This window comes from Staurois parvus, unplaced genomic scaffold (genome assembly GCF_062004578.1).
Source record: "Staurois parvus isolate SC_StPar_1 unplaced genomic scaffold, SC_StPar_1.0 ptg000746l, whole genome shotgun sequence".
NCBI classification, from domain to species: Eukaryota; Metazoa; Chordata; class Amphibia; order Anura; family Ranidae; genus Staurois; species Staurois parvus.
In genome coordinates, this window is record NW_028318542.1 from 3,229,331 (window position 1) to 3,252,383 (window position 23,053).

General features: G+C 44.1%; 1 protein-coding gene across 2 annotated transcripts in view; it reads left to right on the top strand.

The window, feature by feature from the left end:
• The window catches only part of BLVRB (biliverdin reductase B), a 70,557-nt gene that overhangs the window by 16,308 nt on the left and 31,196 nt on the right, over window positions 1-23,053 (top strand). For both annotated transcript variants that reach the window (XM_089654175.1, XM_089654176.1), the window contains exons 2-3: window positions 17,252-17,413; window positions 20,852-20,941. In XM_089654175.1, coding sequence (XP_089510301.1) covers window positions 17,252-17,413; window positions 20,852-20,941 — 252 coding nt within the window. The remainder of the gene's footprint in view (window positions 1-17,251; window positions 17,414-20,851; window positions 20,942-23,053) is intronic.

The following is a 23,053-nucleotide window of genomic DNA, read 5'->3' on the forward strand; positions in this document are numbered from 1 at the left end:
AAAATCCAATGCAGGCAGAAGTGAAGAAGAAACTATACTTAGATATCTATGTGAAAGAGATCCACTTGAAGCGGAATTAAACCCAAAAAAACAAAAATGTAATATATTGCAGCTTACCAGTTCTGAAATGTGGTAGCTGCATTAGTTTTTTTTTTCTATAGGCTTTTTTTTCCCTTTTATTTTCACCTGGTGATCCGCAGCCATCAACACCCTTCCTGTCTTGGGGTAACTCCACTTTGGATGGAGGAGCAATAGAGACACCTATGGACAGGAACATTGTCAAGCTGTGGCGAGGGTAATGTAAAGCTGGCCATGCGTGGATGGATTAATCTCTCGCTGTGCCTATTTGTTGTTTTTCTGTTTCTGTTTTTTTTTTTTTTTTACAACCAGCAGCTGTGGCTGTCTGAATACCCCAACAGCAGCTGCCGGCACCCGTGACTGCCAGAATACCCCAGCAGTGACTGGATCTGATTGGATGCAGTTGCTGTTCAGCTGACAATATGACCCAGCCTACCTAGGCAGGGACCACCAAAACAACAGTTTTTGTTTTTTTTTCTTTTTAGGCAATAAAAAGAATTTTGTCCTGCTCAGACTGATTCGGCAATGCTAACAAGTGCCCACGTGGGACAGGTCAATGTGAATTTTAATGATTGGTCCAATTTGAAGGCCAGCTTGATGCAAAAGCCATGCATTACTTGCTACTGGCACTGCCGTATTAAAGCCATACTCCTGACAATTTTTTTATTTTATTTTTTTTTTTTGGATGCAGTGGGGAAATGTTAGAACCTTCATTAGGTTTTGATTGCTACATGTGTCCCCACTGGGGAAGATTTCTCCATTTCCTGCCCGGTCATGTAGTTGTTGGCAGTGCAGGACAAGGTCGTCTAGCAGCCTGAGCGAACATGCCAAACAATGCCCCCCCCAAAATGTATGAGCATTATGTGTCAGCAAAAATCCCCTCCCATCACACTCCGAAAAAGTTCAAGCACTATAGTTAGGCTATAGAGAGCTATAGGATTGCAGTGTTGGGGCCCTGTAATAGAGATGCTAAGGCTGTCAGATTGCCACTATGCAGTGTTTGCTTATCCTCCCCCTACCCATATTCTTTGCTGGAAGGAGATGGGGAAAGATAAACAAACACTGTACAGAGGGGATCAAACAATTCCAATCCACAAGAGCTGCAGTTGCAAGAGGAGGAGCTGGAGGGGAGAGAGAGCACAGCCCACACCTCTTCTTGGCTCTCTCCAGATCTGAAACCACCATGCCCAGGGCAACCACTCCTCCCACCCAACCCTTGTCCCAGCCCTGGTTGTTGGAATAGGAGGTGATGCAAAAAGACTCCAAATGGGGCACACAGCAATATAGCCAATTTTTTTGTAGCGTGGGAAGCATTAGAACCTCTGTCAGGTTTTTAATGTCTGAATTTTCACAGGTGGAAAAACTGAATATAAATGTTGCCAATATATCCCATACAGCAAAAAAAAAAAAGCCTGACAGCTACGTTTTAGCTGGGGTTGGGGTTGTATTAATTTCTCTCCATTGGTGAGCATGACACCAGCTGGCTTTATGAAAGATACTGACGTTCTGAAGAATTATAACGAAACAGCATCTCTTTTGGGTGGAATTATTTAAACATTAAGGCCATGTTCAGATCTCACGGTTTGAAATCATGGGCAGAAGTGTCGCAATTCAGAATCGCAGTAGAACACGCAACGCTCATTTAAGTGCCATTATCCTTTAATGGCACTCCAAATGTAATGTGATCCATTGAAGTGAGTGGGCTGACCAATGTGTGACATACAGAATTGTGAGTGGGAACGCTTGTTCCTGCTATGTAATATGTGAACGGGGCCTAAAGGCCATACTACACAAATAATTTCTCAGTACTGGAAAATTGCTGCTACTAATTGCTATATATTCTGGGTCTTTGTGACCAATGACAGAGTCTGCAACTGGCTACACAGATCATGGGACCAACAGTAGTAAAGAGTGTTACTTAAAACTGAACTCCAGGAGTTATTTGTATTGCATACTTCTATTTGGTCCAGCTTGGCACATTGTAAGTATTACTCCCACCCGATGGACTGCAAGAAGCCTATTCTGCCCCGCTGCACACCTACCACAGGGGGCGCTTGTCTGTGCTAAGTGCTCCTTGAGTGCCTATCCTGGCACTTCCTGAAGACTATCTTTGATCGAAATGTGTCTAGGTTTGATGACGCAACTTCCACTGATGTCACTTCCGGCCTATGGAACGCACGCCGCTCCAAGGAGCGCTTAGCACAGTGGCTTCCACACACTAATAAAGCTATGCACACCCGGTGCCGGGCACAGGCACTTTATTTGTGAGTGATATTTTTTATACTTCCTCTTCCATAAAACACCATATGGTTTTACACTATGGGACGCCCCTTCTTGTTCTTTTTGTGATATGTCTATCCCGAACTTGCGGTGATCTGGAGAGAACCAACTTCGTTGGGTAATGCCCCACAAGTGTTGTAGACCTCTCTAGAAATAGATGGTCATCGGCTAAGGGTGAGTTTTAGGCCATGTGGGGCACTTTTGAGCACTGTGGAGCACTTTGAATTATTTGAACAAGGTAAGCACTTCAGCCAAGTTGGATTACAAGCACGGGCACTTATTTCACTTTTTGGGACTTTAATAATGGCAATTTATGTTGTAAATCACTGAAATGGTTAATGTTTGAGTCCTATGTACATGACTATATGCATAATATAGATGCGTGGCCCGTTTTTTTTTTAGTTTTTTTTATGGTTTTGTTCTTTTACCTGGTATTTCCATAATTTTGTCCAATCCCTGTACATACTTCTATTTTGCCAAGCTGGACCAACCTAAGCATGCAATACAAATTTCTGGACTGCAATCGCTAATCAGATGTAAAGAGAGACCATTTTTACCATGGACAAAAGACTTTTAAATTTGTCTGAAAATTGCTGCTGAGTCATGCACATGTCACACTTCGTGCTGCCTGCCTTGGCTATGGCTGACGCTGCATAACTCCAGGCTAAAAAGAGGAATTGACCCGTTCTTAAAAAATCACATGTGCACGTGAAAAAAAATACTATATGTCAGCATTACCAATGCACTTTTTTTTTTTGGTTTAATAGAGAAACTCTTCTTTCTGGCAATGGAGGAAAAACAGTGCTACTTCCAAGCTCCCTCATGTGACCAACAGCCTAAGCTCATCACATGGTTTCTGGGTTGTAGGAACATTTATGGTGCCTAAAGCTGGCCTTACACCTGCAGAATTTCATTTGAAAATGGCTGTTTTCAGAACGTTTCATTTAATTTAATTAACAGTTAAAGGGGGCAATTCAACAATCAGATGGAAAAAATGTTTTTGGACAACAAATTTCTAATCGTAGAATTTGCTCCCAGCCAAGAAACATTTTAACTAGTCTTATATGCATGCACTTGTCAAAGTTAAAGCTGATCTCCTTGTTTTAATAAAGTTTTTTTTTTTTTTTTTTTTTTTTTTTTTCCTTTTAAATTATTTTTATTAATTTTGGATTTGTACAACTGTACAAAAGATAGCCTATTGGGCATACCCTGGCTCACGTAGTACATCAAGCTAACACAGTGTACTAATATAACAGAAAGCTTAGAACTTTCACAATCAGGGGCACTTGCTTCAAGGCAGGAACATACAGGAGGAAAGCATCCAAATGCATCTCTTGGGATATGGAAGATCGCAAGCTGGAGCAGCTTCCATAAGATATATATATATATATATATATATATATAATATAGAGCAGATCACAGCTTTACACTTGACCCCCTGCCAACAAAGCCATTCAAGGCACTTACAATAACTAGGGTCTAGCCTAGCCTGAGGCATTGGTAGAAGTTGCGCTAAGCCAGACATCCCAAACCTTAGAAAATTTCCCAGGACAACCCCTAGATATGTATATAAATTTATAGAGCATGATGGTTAAGTTAACCAAATTCTTCCAATAATCTAGAGTGGGGCCATGGATGACTTTCATTTCAGTACTATGGCCTTCCTGACATAAAAGAAAAGGAGTTCTAATAGTACTCTAAGATCCCTAGTTGGAGCTAGGGGATTAACCAGGCCCAAAAGGCATATGTCAATAGTGTGATTGAGATGGCAGTGAGCTGGAAAATGAACTGTGAAAGGTCAGCCCAAAATATTTGAATCAAGGGACGGTTCCAAAATACATGAAAAAACTCAGCTGGGTCAGCTGCGCATCTCCAACATCCTTCCAAAATGGAGGGATAAATGTAACCATTGGGAAGTAATATATACTCTGTGTAGAATTTTGAAATTGGATAAGTCAATCCCTAGCAGAAACTAACTACAACATAAGGTAGTCCCATATGTCCTCCCCATCCAGCCCTGGAGCCTCCGTTCGCCAGACAGTAAGAGTCTCAAGACCCTCATGCACAGTGGGCAACGAGGCCTTATAGTTCATGGACAGAGGTTTAGTTAGTCATCTTTCCAATAGAGTTTCCAACTCGGAGGAGGTGAGTGACAAGGTGGTGGTGCCAACTTGAGTTTGGTATGCATGGTGGAGGTACGGGAACAGATAGGGCATATAGTCGTTTGGTGTGTCAAACGTTAACAGGCAGCGCTGTCAAAAACATGGCTGAGGTACTTGATCCCCTTGTATGCCCAGATAATTGGATCGGGTATAGTAGAGAACCTGGGGAGAATGGGGTTTAGCCATAAAGAAGTGGAGGGGGACCAACTATGAGGGTTTTTCGGGTTCACCTAATTCCATGCCTTAATAAACATTTTCATAGATGTCATAGTAGGAGATTTGGTAGAACTTAATAGGATCCCACGCCCACCGCCTCCAACACTGCCAAGGCATTAGTATCATCAGAAATAAACCACTTGTGGGCACGGGTAAGGGGGGCAGTAAGTAAATAAGAATGCAGGTCTGGACAAGCCAACCCCCCTGCGTTCAAGGCTGTTGTAGGGTGGCCATCCTAAAACTGGGGAGATGAGAATCCCATAAGAAGGTGGCAACGGAGGAATTAAATTAAAGTACTTCCATGGGATCCAAACCAGAGTGTCTTAGGATATACAATAAAACCGGGAGTAATTAAATTTTCACCAGATTAATCCTACTGATCAGGGATATATTATTCTATGCCTTCATTTTTCTGTTTTGCAAGTTGTAGCATTGGCTGGGTTTGCGAAACTCAGAGGCAAGGGCGGAAACATGGATACCAAGGTATTTAAAAGTAGTTTTCCATTTCAGTGGCAAACTGTGATTAGCAGCCTACTGGGCCTCTGCGTCCATTGGATGGATATGGGATTTGTCCCAATTTACTCAAACAGGTCAGCAAAGGAGGATCTAATGCTAAGGGCCTCCCTAAGAGAAGGTCCCATGTCATTGAGAAATAGGACAAGATTGTCCACATACATAGCTAACTTTTCTTCTATAGTACCAACCCGGAGTCCTACCACCTAGGGGAGTCTGTCTAATTGCTAAGGCAATAGGCTCCATCATTAGGGCGAATAAGGTTTGAGAGAGTCGACACCCCCTGTCTTGTCCCCCTCCCAACTGGAAGAATGAAGAAGAGCTCTCCATCCAGGTTTTATTAAATAAAGTGTTACTAAACCCACAACAGTAAAATCAGTCTGTATATGCAGTAAAGCATGCTTGTTATACTCACTGTGGAACCTAAGGCGTAAATCCATATTGTGTGAAAAGGCTGTTTGATCCTGTCTTCCCCGATCCTTCCATTCTTTGGCTGTCCCCAATCCATCTACTGATAGCACAGAGCTCTTGGAGTCAATCTGCACATGCTCAATTTGGTGTGTATTGCTAGAGTTTTTTTTTTTACTTGGGGAATGTGTATGTGATCAGCATAGGGCCAATTGGCCCTATGCAGACAGAGGGTCAGGGGTTATTCAGCCTCATTGGACAGTGATAGGAGAATGAAAACTCCTCCTACAAGCTTTAATCAGTGCTAAGCTGGACTCTGCTAGAAGTCACAATTTTGCTATGTACTTCTGATGAGAAAAGGTATTTAGCAGTTTTTATATTTACTAAAATAATTGCATTTCCATGTTCTGTGTACTGTGGGAGACCTGATATAGTAAATGTGAGGTCCTGCGTTTAGTAACATTTTAAAATAGTTTGTTTGGACCAAACTAAGTCAAGTGAGCTATTTACTTTGCTAACACAGCTCTGCGTCTGCAACCTCTCTTTGTCAACTCCTCCACTGACTTCCACTTCCCTAGCAACACTGTTGTGCCAACAAAGTGGATTGGGAGGGGTGAGTACCGTTCTGCTGTAACCACCCGGATATTGTGGCAGCTTCTGTAATGCCCACCTGATCACAAGACACTTCTGTTCAGGGGCGTCATATGCTAACTTACTGAGATGTAGCTTCCTGTCTGGGTAGAGGATGAGATGTTCCTCTCCGGTCTCATTCCTCAGGCCCAGGACTACACCTAACCCAAAGGTAGTGGTGCCTGTGTGTGCCAGAACCCAACAGGTGAATTCTAGGTCTCGCCTCACAGGTGTGCCGACAGGTACCTTCGTCCAGATTGAACAATCCTTTTTACATGCTGGCATCAAGGACACCATTTTCATCTGTTTCCTGTTTGTTTGGCCAGTCACAGGTTCAGCTGAGCCACGATAGTTGCACCCAGCCATCCTACTGTAGCCAGCTGTACACAAGAATAACGTAACCTGCTTTTTGTCCTGGGGAGTAGGCCAGGCCATAATCGCCTCAGCCTCTCCAGTTCCAGACCTCTGGGGGTCTCTTCCTACCGATGGTACCCAGTGTTGAATCTCTGACATGCCCCTCCGACAGTTAGTGTTTGACTTGCAAACTAGGCACTGGCAGTTTGTTCACGATTGGTGACAGGAGTCCAAGTTGCTCTTCCTAGACAGGGCTGAATACTGCAAGGCCCCTAAAGTAGCTAACTACACATGGTTCCACTCCATACTGTAGTTCGTTCATGACCCCCGGAGAGGTGGGTGATGTGTTCTCAACCCCAACTAGCTTTATCATAAATTCTGGTAAGCCACATGGGGAGGTGAAGGCTGACTTGTCATGAGCCTCCCGTGTTAAAAAGGTTAGACCATACCCTCTGTTCAAGTCCTTGACAGTTGGACAGTGGACACCTGTCAGCTGCTCCACTACCTTATGGTTCCTGGGCATGGGGTAGGCCACAACCACAGGTCTGGCGTTCAGTTTTCTAAGGTCCTCACAAAGCCTGGTCATCTGATCCCTTTTGGGGACCAGGACTACTGGTGATGCCCAGCCCCTGACTGCGACATTCCTTCTGTCTCTTTGGCCTGTTCTGTTTGCGCCTCCTGTGAGACAAGGTGGGCCGAAGACATGAATAAAAGTACACCCTGCCATTTGCCTCATGAACAGCATGTTGTGCCCTCTCAGGGTTTCCCTGAGCCCAGACACTGTTTACCATAAGCACTGCCAGCAGCTGCTGTACCTGGATGGAAAGGAAGGGTGATTGGAGCTGAAGGCCTAAGCTCCCTCCCTAAGGGCTTGCTATCAACTCCAATAGGGCCACTTGTGCTTCCAGTTCAGGTGTACTGCCACTGCCCATGACATGCATTGTGCTGGTTGGTTGTGGAAGGGGGGGAGTGAATCTAACCCAGAAATAGTCCTGTGTGATTCCTAACTGACTTTAGGTTTTCGCTATAGACCTTGACAGGCCATATCAGGTGACACTCTCAATACATGTTCCCTAGGCTGACTGGAAGCAATGAGCAGCTGGTTAACTCTTCCATTCCCCAAGCCCCCTGCCTGTGGACCAGGGGTGGGCAACTGTGGCCCTCCAGCTGTTGGTGAACTACAAGTCCCATCATGCCTCTGCCTTTGGGAGTCATGCTTATAACTGTCAGTTTTGCAATGCCTCGTGGGACTTGTAGTTCTACAACAGCTGGAGGGCCACAGTTGCCCACCCCTGCTGTAGACTATTCATTCCTAGCTTTTCACTGTCCCAATCAAACTGTGGTTTATCTTTCTCAGCAGGGAAGCTCACAGCTAGCCTGCTGAGGGCTTCAACACTTTGGTCACTCCCCAGTGTTGGCTTAGTCCTGGGACTACAAGTAGCACCCAGCTGTTCAATACCATACAAAGACAACTGCTGGGGGGTTTTCGAGGCAACATCCTCTGGGCTGTAGCAAGGAAAGGACCCAATATCTTCACACAGTACCTTGGTATGTCCAGAGGGTTCTTAGTAGGGGCATAATAGGAAACCTAAATCGGCACCCAACAGAATGGGTGTGGGAATTTCATCTGAAGCTCCGACCTCTCTCATCCCACTTCCTGCACTCCAATTGATGAACTTGTTGGCGCAGGGTACGCGGTTCCCCCAACTCCAGTGAGGGTAAAGAACTTTCCTGGGATGATGTCCTTTCTTTCAGTCACCTCTGGTTTGATTAGGGTGACTTCCGCCCCTGTGTCGTGGAAACCAGTTATGGTCCGGTTGCCCATGGTGACTGGTTGAAAGTTTGCAGTGGTTACCTGAGTTTTCCTGCAGACGAACGGCACGGAAGAGTTGCTGGCCAGGTGATGTCATCTTCTTCTGCTCAGGGACCTGCGTCCTGAGATGTCCAGGTTTCCCACAGGTGTAACATCTGCGGGTGTCAGTGGAGATTGGTAAGACACCCGGGACTACAGGTGCTGGCTGCTGGGAAACTTGACTCACTGATGAAGGAGGGGTTGCTGTGGGTAATTTCTCTCCTTTCCAGCCATTTGGAGGTGTCTTGTGGCGGTCAGATACCCGAGTGTTGACATACGTATCTGCCAGTTCTGCTGCTGCTCTGGCACATGCTGGTCCTCTCTCCAACACAAACTGTCTGCCGGACAGAGGTGCAGCAGTTGATCTTGGATCATGAGATCCTCCAGGGACTCGAAGGAGTCAGCTTTGAGAACTCTGGTCCACTGCCGGAATGTGGTGCATAAGAGAATTACCGCATCCGTATAAGAGCCCCCAGGTCCCTTTTGCAAGGACCTAAATCACTCCCTGTACACTTCCCGGGTTACCTGATACTTCCGGACAATTTGTGTCCTTTAGGGCTTGAAAATCATCGTTTTGCTCAGCTAGAAATTCAACATATGCATCCAGGTACTGATGGCAAGTTTTTTTTCAAACGACAGTAAATACACGTCAATGTCACTGTCCTTTTCCATTACTGGAAACTTGGCTGCTAATGAGGCATACCTGTGCTCTAGGGACCTGAGGTTCTGAGCCTGTCGCTGCTGCTGGACCTAGCCATCTCCAGTTCGTGTCGACAATCGGGCTCTCTCTCAGCTTGGAGTTCCTCTCTCTCAGCCGCTGCTTGGCATTCCAGAAACTGCAGGTACGCCAAAGGATCAGTCTCCATAATCCGTTTCAGGGCTTCCTGCATTTGAGGAAAGTTTATGCCGGTTACAGGCACTCTGGTGCTGGCCTGCTAATGCTGTATCATGAAAGTGACATTCAGTGGTACTCAAGTGTCAGTCTCTGTTGCCCATTCTGTGAGTCCATATCTGAACCACTGGGCTCGGAGATGGCAGGAACCCCTTCAGTTTCAGGTTCCCCTGGGTTCTGGTCTGCCCGAATATTATACTCCCTGTAGGGCATGAATCAAACTTTCACGATTCTTGCCATTGACGTCAATTTCTCTTGCTTCACACTCAGCACATTAAATTTTTGCTCATCCTTTTGTAATCTGATAAACCAGGCATAACTGCAAGAAGAAGAGATAGGAAGGAGCAGTTGTATGTCTCTTTTTAAAAAAGAAAAAAAAATGCACCGCCTGTCTCTAAGGACTGTTTCCACAAAGGTTACAATCCTTCAGTGCTGAGCTAATTCCTAACGCTGCACTGAATGCTCTAATGCAGAATTATCCCATGTATGCTGCCATCCAATATGTGACTAATGCGGTGCCCGGCCCCCTGACCTTCTCATTAACTCGTGACAAAGAACCAGCCAATCTCACACTGCGGTGTCCCTTGCATAACAATGCCATCCTCAGCTGAACCCTGCACAGAGATTTTCCAGCTTGCAGGACTACAATCTGTGCCAACAGCCTGAGAGCGATTGTCACTGGGTTGATTAATTATGCAAGTAACCCTGCAAATTCCAAACTGCCACCAGATAGCTTTGGGACTATCAACCCTTCACAATGTGAATAATAAACGTCTGTAACACACAGTGTCACCACAGACAGATATATTCAGAGGATTATTATATACAGTAGCACTCTTCAAGAGACAGGGATTCTTTTGTTTGCATTAAAAGCCTTAGAGATATTTTAACACTTTTTCAAAAAAGGGTTTATTACCAAAAAGGTCAAATGGTGCAATTAAAATATTTACAGAAAGGGATGTTCCAAAGAAATAGAGAACAATACACAGAAATAAAAGGAGTTGAGAAGGCAGAGTACTTGCAAAGTCCTTTTGGTTTTAGCAGAGTCCAATTGTCCAAGCAAAAACTTTGCCTTGGCTTTCAAGTCCATTAAGATGTTTATTGGTTGATGTTAAATGAGAGCTCTTTACTAGATCTGGTCAGTCCCTTTTCTATGAAATCAAAGGAGTGTCGCCAGAGACCAACTGACCAATAATCCGGTTTAAGGAATGGGTGCTAAGAGGTCACCAAATTTATGACCAAGTCCCAACTACAGTTTTACACTAATTTACAACTTCCAATACATGCAGGTGGTATTCTAGCAACTGGCAGATTAATATTCAGAATTATATCTCTAACCCAGGGATACCAAACACAGCATACCTTTGTCTCCCAGGAGGGAGAAGACTGCTTTCTCCCCTTTCCTTTCTCCCCTTTCCTATGTACTAACATGTCATGTATCACCTTGATTTGTTCAGTATGATATTCTCTATTCAAATATATACCTAATATTAATGTGCCCTGTTCCTGTGGAATTCTATGAATTGTATGTGGAATATTGTTACCTTGTGGAATAGATGTTTTTATGGCACACTCTGCATTCCTAGAGCCTTAATGGCCTTACAGGTCATGTGTGACTGCTTGACTAAGTTTTTGTTTTACGATAGGGCAGAGGAAAGTGTTTTTCATGGTTCCTGGAAACAGACATCCTGCCAGCTCTGTGCTTTTAATTCAGATAAGAGGTTCTTTTGAAGTTTGGTAAAAGTTACAGCTACAAACTCCATAGCTTGCAAGGGGGGGGGGTAAAAACATTGCTCATGAGACTTTAACAAGATGGCATGTCGCGTACAACTCTGTCTCAATGCGCACAATTGTTACAATACATAGCCGAGGAGAGTAAATGAAATCCCAAGAATCTTTTTAAATACGTTAACAGTAAGAAAGTGAGGTCAGAGCATATTGGCCCCATAGAAAATGAGCAGGGGAAGCTGGTTACAAATGAGAAAGAAAAGGCAACTTTACTTAATACATTCTTCTCCTCAGTCTTTACAAAGGAAAAGGAGGGGTATAGCAGCCAAGGCGGTTTTCTTAGTAACATGTAACAGAATGTACCCTTATGGCTAACAGAAGCCAGTATGCATAATAGACTTGAAAAAATTTACATAAATCACCAGGACTGGATGGTTTACACCCAAGAGTCCTTAGAGAACTTAGCCAGGTTATTACCAGACTGTTATTCCTAATTTTTTTTTTCTGGATACCAATATTTAAAAAAGGACAAAGATATAGCCCTAGAAACTACAGGCCAGTCAGTCTAACATCCATAGTATGTAAACTATTGGAGGGGATGATTAGAGTCTATATCCAAGAGTTTGCACAGGATTATAGTAGCATTAGTAATAATCAACATGGATTTTTGAAGGACTGTTCCTGCCAGACCAATCTGCTAACATTTTATGAGGAAGTGAGCGGTTGCAAAGCGTTAATACCATTTAGTTTCATTATAGGCATTTATGGTGCAGTTTTAACACTTGGCAAACACCTATTGACTGCCTCAAAACCAGGCATAGGGCATTTGAAGAGCGTTTGAGGAGCGTTAAAAACGCTTCCCAAATGCCTGTTTAGCGCCTATCAAAAGCTATAGGGGCGTTTGGCAAGAGTTAGAAATAAAGTCAAGTGTGAACAAGCCCTAAGTGTTCTGTTATACAGTGTATACTAAAAGGAGGATCAGATATCTCTTTCCCCCACACTCCAAATACATGCTGATAGGTTATCTGGCTCCTGTCTAAATTGGCCCTTGTATACAAGGATAGGTATATGGTGTTTGGAGGGCTGGGGAGTCAAGTGGAGATGTTGTTAGAATGTCCTATAAAGGGTGCAGTGACATAGTCACATTCATAAAATGGGATTCACTTATAAAATGTCACTTGTAAAAGCTCTGTGTGGCTGCAGCTTCCTTGTGGAGTATTGGATAAATTCCATATCTGTAGCAAAAAAAAAGACAAGGCGCGCCAACACCTAAGTGTAGATATATGGATACAATGATGGAAATAAGTATTTGATCCCCTGCTGCTTTTGAATGTTTGCCCACTCACAAAGAAATTATCAGTCCAAACATTGAATGGTAGGTGTATTGTAACACTGAGAGACAGAATAGCAACAAAAAACTCAAAAGAAATGCATGTCTAACAAATTATGCACTGATTGGCATGTTCATGAGGGAAATAGGTATTTGATCCCCTATCATTCAGCAGGATTTCTAGCTACCAGGTGTCTTTCAGACAGGTAACAAGCTGAGATTAGAAGTAGTCTCTTAAAGGGAGTGCTGATAATCTCATTTTGTTACCTGTATAAAAGACACCTGTCCACAGGAGCAATCAAACAATCAGATTCCAAACTCTCCACCATGGCAAAGACCAAAGAGCTGTACATGGATGTCAGAGACAAGATTGTAGACCTACACAAGGCTGGACTAGACTACAAAACTATTGGCAAGCAGCTTGGTGAGAAGGTGACAACAGTTGGTACAATCATTTGCATATGGAAGAAACACAAAACAACTGTCAGTCTCCCTAGGTCTGGTGCACCATGCAAGATCTCACCTCGTGGAGTGTCAATGATAATGAAAACAGTGAGGAATTATTCCAGAACTACACGTGAGGATCTGTCAATGATCTCCAGGCAGCTGGGACTACAGTCAGCAAGAAAACAATCGTTGACACACTACGCCGACAAGGATTGAAATCCTGCAGTGCCCGCAAATTCCCTCTGCTCAAGAAAGCACATGTTCAGGCCCATCTGAAGTTTGCCAATGAACATCTGAATGATGCAGAGGAGGACTGGTTGGAAGTGTTGTGGTCAGATGAGACCAAAATCGAGCTCTTTGGCTTCAACTCAACTTGCCGTGTTTGGAGGAGGAGGAATGCTGCCTATGACCCAAAGAACACCACTTTGGGGGTGTTTTTCTGCTAAGGGGACAGGACAACTACACCACATCAAAGGGACGATGGACAGGGCAATGTACTATTAAATCTTGGGTGAGAACCTTCTTCCCTCAGCCAGGGCATTGAAAATGGTTCGTGGATGGATGTTCCAGCATGACAATGACCCAAAACACACGGCCAAGGCAACAAAGGAGTGGCTCAAGAAGGAGTACATTAAGGTCCTGGAGTGGCCTAGCCCAGTGGTGGGCAACCTTTTTTTTTCAACTGAGCCAAATCTCGCCAAAACCACGATTGAAATTTATTTTGAGAGCCACATTTTTAAAACTGAAAATACATCCCCATATAGTAATTCATCCCCCATAGTAATTCATCCCCCATAGTAATTCATCCCCCATAGTAATTAATCCCCCATATAGTAATTCATCCCCCATATAGTAATTCATCCCCCATAGTAATTAATCCCCCATATAGTAATTCATCCCCCATAGTAATTCATCCCCCATAGTAATTCATCCCCCATATAGTAATTCATCCCCCATATATTAATACATCCCCCATAGTAATTCATCCCCCATATAGTAATTCATCCCCCATATAGTAATTCATACTCCATAGTAATTCATCCCCCATATAGTAATTCATCCCCCATAGTAATTCATCCCCCATATAGTAATTCATCCCCCATATAGTAATTCATCCCCCCTATAGTAATTCATCCCCCATATAGTAATTCATCCCCCATATAGTAATTCATTCCCCATATTGTGTCAATTCACTTACCTTTGCTCCGCGCGTTCCTCTCGCCATGTTCCCGCGCCGTTCTGGTCTTCAGGGCAGACCGTGAGAGGAGAGGAGTTCGTCACGCTGCCCCGCCTACATGCTGGCTGCCCCGCCTACATCCTGACAGCTGCAGAGTCCGCTCCCCTCCCTCCTCTTGGGCGGCCGCCCCCCTCCCTCCTCTCGGGCGGCCGCCCAAGAGGAGGGAGGGGAGCGGGCGCCCGGCACACAGAAGAGCCGCATTTAAGTTTGTAAAGAGCCGCATGTGGCTCGCGAGCCGCGGCTTGCCGACCACTAGCCTAGCCAGTCTCCAGACCTTAATCCGATTGAAAATCTGTGGAGGGAGCTGAAAGTTTGAGTTGCCAAGCGTCAGCCACCAAACCAAAGACTTCGAGAGGATCTGCCAAGAGGAGTGGGCCAAAATCTCTCCTGAGATGTGTGCAAACCTGGTGGCCAACTACAGGAAACATCTGACCTCTGTGATTGCCAACAAGGGATTTGCCACCAAGTACTATGTTTTGTGAAGGGGATCAAATACTTATTTTCCTCATGAACATGTAAATCATCGCATAATTTGTTAGACATGTATGTCTTTTGAATTTGTTGTTGCTATTCTGTCTCTCAGTGTTACAATACACCTACCATTAGATTTTTAGACCGATCATTTCTTTGTGAGTGGGCAAACATTCAAAATCAGCAGAGGATCAAATATTCATTTCCTTCACTGTAAATGACAAGCTGAATTAAAAATGCACTCACATTTATTGGAAAATTTAAAGGATAAGCTCACCTTTTTGCTAAAAAATAATAAACGCACATTTTTTACATGTAAAAAAATGTGCATTTAATATTTTTTGTTGCAGGAACTTATAAACCATTACAACAGCAATCAGCAGATTGCTGGTGTCATAAGTACCATAAATATGGTATATTTCAGTTTTTTTGTGCCTGCTATGTGATATACCAAGACAACAATCTATCAAGTTTTAAAGTGATTGTAAAGGTTTTTTTTTAATATAATAAACATGCTATACTTGCCTGCTCTGTGTAGTGGTTTTGCACAGGGCAGCCCCAATCCTCCTGTTCTGGGGTCCCCCGCCAGAGCTCTCTGCTGCTTCTCTTTCTCCAAGTGCCACCATAAGAAGCCGCTTTCTGTGGTGGCACTCGTGGAGGCTCGATCCCGAGCTACACTGTGGGTGTCCAGTGACACACACACAGTACAGCTTGGGCCCGCCCCCTGATCCCCATCACAGGATTTGATTGACTGCAGCAGCAATGGTTCCTGCTTCTCTCATAAAGTCCAATGAGGAAGGAGTGTGGGAGCAGTGCCAGATCGAGATCAGGCTCAGGTAAGTCTTTGGGAGGGCTGGGGGGGTTTACCCTAATGCAATGACTGGACTGGACCGGGTTAGGCTGAGAAGCTGCAACTGACATTGAGAAGCCAGGTGTCCTGTGAGTGGCAGACTGGTGGAGACCTGTTTGCCACAAGATCATGAAAGTCATCATCATCACAGCTGCATCTTCAAAGAACAAGGCGGGCCCCCCAGCCGGATGCTCATTGCTCCACCCTACATTACACAAGGACCGGGTGAGAGGGTTCCTGACCCACCTAACACTACTCTTGTTGCAGACGTTTATTGTCATCCAAATTCAGAGGGTTTGAATGGTCCCATAGTCTTGTGGGACCTGTCACGTGTCCCAGAAGACTACGGGTAAGAAGAGGGAAAACTTTGCTTCCAATCACCTGGGTGATCGCAGCAGAACTGGTGGCGGGTACCTGTCAAAATCGGGTACCCCCTTCCCAAAGGTGCCAATTCCTCATTGGGAGCAGGGGACCAGTACTTAAAGTGGAATTTTCCCCTATGTATTCACCGCATATTAAGGGGAACTCTACAAATCACTTTGCCGCCACAAAAGGGAACTACCTGTTTCATCACATCTTAAAGGGAGTACACCTTTCACTGCATGCCAGCTTAAGGGCCCCAACTGAGTCGGCAGAAGAACCAACCCGATAGTGTCTGTGTGTATGGGATTTTACAAACTTCCTAGTGCTTAAGCCTAGACCAGGGGTGTCAAACTGGCGGCCCTCCAGCTGTTGTGAAGCTGCAAGTCCCATCATGCTTCTGCCTTTGGGAGTCATGCTTATAACTGTCAGTCTTGCAATGCCTCATGGGACTTGTAGTTTGGCAACAGCTGGAGTGCCACCAGTTTGACACCCGTGGCCTAGACCCTTTTGACTGAGGGCCTACAAGTGAGTTTGCCTTAGTTTCTTGCTACTGTTTCCCATCTCACTCGGGGAGTATCTCCCAGGATGAGAGCTATTGTTTTATATTCTCAGCCCTACAGGACAGGTGGGCACACCTGAAAGGGGTATTGTACTGTATTGCATTGTTCCTGTGCTGAAACAAGTTGTCTATTGTTAACCTTTGTCAATTTTTGTATTACCTACCGTTAACTTTATTAATCTCAATGCAACCTACACATTTATTTTATAACAATGTGCATATTTTCCTTGTGTGACAGCCAGGAGACTCCTGGCCAGGGTTATTTGGTGGTGTCAGCAGGGTTGGAAGTCTGTCCAGGGCCCAGTGAGAAACAGAGGAACCAACTATACTAGCGGCTCCTGCAAGGGTAGCGCTACAGCGATAAATCTGTAACCATTTTAACCCAGGTTGGATCATTGGGGGCAAAGGAGCATTCCAAAGGAGCACACCAATGATAGGCTATGACGTTCTTAGCTGTGTAAATAACAGGTCATTGGATTCCTCAGGGAGAGTGGTTTTGGGAGAATTAAAGAATGGGAAACCAGATTTAAAAGGGATCCTGTGACTTGTGCATTCAGAGGAATTTATTGAATACTCGTATAAACAAGACGGTGTAGATATTTAGAAAGAATAGTGAGATTGCACACAGACCGGAAGTTGGAATAGAGAGATGAGGGTATGGCAGTGTTCTAATGGGTAAGTAAAGCTAGTCCAATGCCAGAGGGGCAGATAGCAGAGGAGGTATGAAAGAATAAGGTCCAACGAGCAGGACAGGCAGGTTGGTACGCATGGTATGGCAAGTATACAGGATGACTGAATGCCACACATTGAGATCAACTATAACTACATTTGCCTTGTGGCTTACAGCTATTGGATCAATGGATTCTATTTTTTGTTTACAGGATATAATGTAACCGTGCTGGTAAGGGACCCTGCTCGCCTGCCCGCTGATAAGAAACCCACCCGAACCATAGTAGGGGATGTGATGAATAAAAGTGACGTCAACAAAGCAGTAGAAGGACAGGATGCGGTGATTATTGTCCTGGGAACAAGAAATGACCTAGGTAAGGTTTTCTATGCTGGGAGGCTGATTCCTTCCAAAGTTATAATGACTGTGTTTGTTTCAATAGTTCCACTTCATTAACAGCTGGTATGCTCAGGGATCATCACTACACATTTTAGCTTTGACTTTTGAATAGATGTGGTACTAAGCCTCACCCCAATAATTTAATGGCACAAAGTAAGCTTCTGTTGGCCAAAAAAGGCTTCCACTTTGGTCCATTGAATGGCAAGGGGAGGTGGGGGATGGTATTTCATGGGTTGGTTCTATTTCCAGTACTATGTGGAGTGTGGACCAGAGGCTCCCCAGGCCCACTGACAATTAGCTAAGGATTAAAGTGATTTTAATGGCTTATGTTTTTTTAACAATCTATAACAAATATGTCTATACTTACCTGCTGTGTGCAGTGGTTTTGCACAGAGCAGTCTGAATCCTATTCTTCTCGGGTCCCCCACAGGTTCTTCGGGCCCCTCCCTCCTGTCAGGTGCCCCCCCGCAGCAAGCAGCTTGTGTTATTCACATTTGGCCCCGCCCCCTCTCTCCTCATTGGCTCACTGGCTGTGATTGACAGCAGTAGGAGCCAATGGCTCTCATTTCTGTATCACCCAATGAAAGGAGGGAGACCCAGGATAGCCGGGACTCCAATGCACATCGCTGGATCGAGAGGAGGCTTGGGTAAGTATTAGGGGGGCTGGGGTTGATGCTGCACATGGATGGTTTTTTACCTTCATGCATAGAACTTTAACTAGCAAACTTTTAGATCAGCCTTTCTCAACTTATATGACACAAAGGAACACTTGAAATAACTTACCGGTCCAGGGAGCCCCTGCTAAAAATGAATATATCTACAAGTCATGATACATTAGTGTGATGGTCAGTGGGAAGAATGCTCCTTACACTTGAGGCCATTGGGAAGAATTAACCCCTTAAAGATGGCTAAAAAGATCAATGGAGTCAGTGAGAACCTAAGTCTGAATCTGAGACAAAAATTGTTCATTGCTCAAGGAACCCCTAGCAACCTCTGGAGGAACCCTAGGGTTCCATGGAACCTCGGTGGAGATGCCCTGTTTTAGATATTTCACGTATTGTGCGGATCCGCAGCGGCACCACCTGCACATATGTGAACCTAGCCTTATTGTTTTTTTGATTATTTAAGTCCCTAAGTTTGCCCGATGATGCTGCTTTTTAGGGTTCGTTCTCACCATATGAGTTTTTCCACACTTGATCATCCCAGGTCACTGTAGGGATACATAGAATTTTCTATGTGCCTCCGTTCAGCCAACATGCTGCATAAATGTGCATCACAGTACTTTGTGTTAAATTGCAACCTGTCTGCGTTATATTGCACAAGAATGCATATCAATGCAACGCAACTGAGAGGAAAGATGTAAAAAAATTGTGATTAGTATTTTAACTTCTTGTGACCTGTCATTTCCTAATGGAGGACATGAAAATGGGTGCAAACGAAATGTAACGCAATACAAATGTATTTTCAATGCATTGTGGTGAGTTTTTATGTGCAGTATGGTGTAAATGGACCCTAAAGCCTAGTACACACAGGTCGAATGTCTGGCGGCATCGGCTGGTTAATAGAAACCGGCCAACATTCGGCCCGTGTGTAGGACAGCTGATCCGATAGAAGCCAGCCATTCAGCCGACATGGCCCTTTTGACATCGAAGGGCCATGTCAAAACACAATGGCAGAATGGGGGAGATCGTTGCACTAACGTAATTGGTACAGCAGATCCTCCTGAGTTGTCAGGTTTTTTGTACGGTTTACTAGACTTAAGGCTACGTTCACATCTATTAAATTTTTTATTTTTTTTAGTGCTTTTTGCAGATCCACATCCATTTAACCTTCTTTCCTATGGGTCCTATTCACATCTATGCAGTTTCCTGCAAAGCGCTTTTTGGAAAGGTGCAGCGACTTTTTACACACAGCGTGGTGCACTTTTGGCTCCATAGACTTCGATGGAGTTGCATAAAACACGTATGAAAAATGCATGTACATGCGTTTTTTGGAGTGTCTTCCTGCATGGCAACAGACACCTGGTAGCAACATCAACACTTCCCAAAAAATGCAAAATGCATTAAAAACGCATCCAAAATGTACATGAAAAAACACTCCACATAAATGCATCAAGTGCACATGCATAGATGTGAACCTAGCCTAGGTCTCAGTGTTCATTTTTTGTGAGTTTCTTTGCATTCCTGCACATCTTGTTTAGGGCAGCATTTGTTTCAGTGAGCTACTCTCTGCATGAGAAACACACAAAAGAAGCCTCTGACCCTTTTTAAAAACACACTGCACCAAATCACGTTGTACATTGTCACTGCGTTTTGGCTTGCATGCTTTAAGAATGAATGGCACCGCCATGCTCCTGCAAAAGGGCTTCATGTTTTTGTGCATTTTGTGTTTTCATACATTTTGTGTTTTTCATACATTTCTGCAACAGGCAAGTGTGAATGTAGCCTTATTGTTTACTATTTAGAGAAGGTTGACATGGGCAGCACAGTGGCTAAATGGTTATCACTTCTGCCTGGCAGTACTAGGTTCGGTTCAAATCCCAACCACGGCACCACCTGCCTGAAGTTTGCATGTTCTCCCCGTGCCTGTGTGGGCTTCCTCTGGGTACTCCAGTTTCCTCCCACACTCCAAAAACATGCTGTTAGGTAAAATGTCTCCTTTCTAAATTGGCCCTAGTATGTGTATGTATGAATGTAAGTTAGGAACCTTTGATTGTACATCCCATGAGGGTTAGGGACTGATGTGAATGATTTTATATATATATATATATATATATATATAATATGTATGTATGTGTAAATTGACAACACTATATAAGAACCTGTAATAAATACATAATAAGGAAATGCGAACGCAGTGTTGCTGCTTAGGTTCGGTGTCAGTAGGCTGTGCTTCCAGTAGGGGGAGCCATTGTTTCATCTACACTATTCCTTCTACTGGAGATTCATCTAGAACTGTAGAGCACTAATGGAGGGATCTGTTTGCATTTGTAATGATATAATATGGAGATGAAGTTGGTAGTTTACTATAGTGCTACGACTAAAACCAGGCGAGCAACAGACTGCTTGAATTAAACCATGGCTTTCCCAATGGCCTAATTGACATTATAGCTATACATACCTTTTCAGTCTCTTCCAAGTGCCCCAAACCCGAATGTCTCAATGTGCTATTGATCACACCGTTTTTGGAAGGCTCCCACAGCAGGTGATGGGCTTTTTTTGTTTTTTTTCTTCCCTGGTTCAGACCTTCTCATGACATAATTGACCACACACAGGAATTCAATTTCTAACCTCTTCACATGTACCTGGTAGATTCATCATACAAAGGTTTTTCTTATGTTATTATTGCAGATCCAAATCATTTTTACAAATGTCTTTTGAGTCCAGTTTAACATTTCATAAACTTGTCATTAAAGGACCGACCACCATGATGTCAGAAGGAACTCGGAATATTGTGGAGGCGATGAAAGAGCATGGAATTCGCAAAGTGGTGGGATGCATGTCTTGTGAGTAATAGACTTATGATTTTCTGCTGATAATATTCATGGTGACATTCTGGAATTAGCAGAATACACAAAGTACAGATACAGTATTTTGCCAAAAGTATTGGTCGGCCGGCCTTTACACGCACATGAACTTTAATGGCATCCCAGTCTTAGTCCGTAGTTTTCAATATTGAGTTGGCCCCGCCCTTTGCACCTATAACAGCTTCAACTCTTCTGGGAAGGCTGTCCACAAGGTTTAGGAGGGTGTCTATGGGAAGGTTTGACCATTCTTCAAGAAGTCTTCCATTTGTGAGGTCAGGCATAGATGTCGGTGGAGAAGGCCTGGCTCGCATTCTCCGCTCTAATTCATCCTAAAGGTGTTCTATGGGGTTGAGGTCAGGACTCTGTGCAGGACAGTCAAGTTCCTCCTTCCAAACTCGCTCATCCATGTCTTCATGGACCTTGCTTTGTGCATTGGTGCGCAGTCATGTTGGAACAGGAAGGGGCCATCCCCAAACTGTTCCCACAAAGTTGGGAGCATGAAATTGTCCAAAATGTCTTGGTATGCTGACGCCTTAAGAGGTCTCTTGACTGGAACTAGGGGGCCAAGCCCAGCCCCTGAAAAACAACCCCACACCATAATCCCCCCTCCACTAAACTTTACACTTGGTACAATGCAGTCAGGCAAGTACCGCTCTCCTGGCAACCACCAATTCCCAGACATGTCTATCCAATTGCCAGACAGAGAAGCGTGATTGGTCACTCCAGAGAACACGTTTCCACTGCTTTGGAGTCCAGTGGCGGCATGCTTTACACCACTGCATCCGACACTTTGCATTGCACTTGGTGATGTAAGGCTTGGATGCAGCTGCTCGGCCATGGAAACTCATTCCATGAAGCTCTCTACGCTCTGTTGTGCTAAGAGCACACGAAGTTTGGAGGTCTTTAGCTACTTCTGCACACTGCGCTTCAGCATGCACTGACCCAGCTTTGTCATTTTACGTGGCCTACCACTCCCTGGCTGAGTTGCTGTTGTTCCCAGTTGCTTCTACTTTGTTATAATCCCATTAACAGTTGATCGTAGAATATTTAGTAGCCAGGAAATGTCATGGATGGACTTATTACACAGGTGGCAACCTATCACGGTACCACGCTTGGAGTCACTGAGCTCCTGAGAGCGACCCATTCTTTCACAAATGTTTGTAGAAGCAGTCTGTATGCCTAGGTGTTTGATTTTATACACCTGTGGCCATAGAGTTGATTGGAACACCTGAATCCAATGATTTGGGGGGCTGGCCCAATACTTTTGGTATTATAGTGTATGTCTGCAGACCCAAGGAGTATGGGAATTGTTATGAAAGCTACCCATAGACTTTAAATAGCTTTTGATTGTGTAGATACGATATGACCACCCTGAAGACAAGCCATCTCTACAGCACTCTATATACTTGTATGGTGAACTTGCCCAAGGTTCTGTGTTGTGACACTGCAGAGCGGACAGGGCAGGAGAGTGGGAAGCTGCATGGGCATTATCGGCAAGAGAAGTAAAATGCTTGTTTCCTCCATATATTGTCCTAGAGATAGTCGCCCCATCCAATGATGGGGTCATGCAATACACGAATAGAGCTTTCGTTTGGTGATATTTGATAACCACTGGGTTTTTAATTTTTTATTATATAATTGAAAAAAGACCAAATATTTTGGGGGAAAAACATTTTCTACAGTTTGTTATTAACATATCCAATAAACGAAAAAAAAAATCAAACTTCTTCATAAATTTAGGCCAAAATGTATTTTGCTACATGTCTTTGGTAAAACATATTCCAATAAGTGAATTCTAATTGGTTTTGCGTGAATATATAGTGTCTACAAACTATGGTATAATCACTGGAATTTATGCAGCTATAGATGCTATACTGGTAATGGCGGTGATCAGCAACTCATAGTGGGACTGTAATTGGGTGGCGGGCAATCTGGCAATAACAGACAGTGGCTGATGTCACTAATGACAGTAATACAATGATAATACTGTACACTGGCACTGTACTAATGACATTGGTTGAGAAGGGGTTAAAGCTGAGTTCCACCCAAAAGTGAAAGCTCTGCTTGCTTGTTTCTTCCCCTACCCCCTCC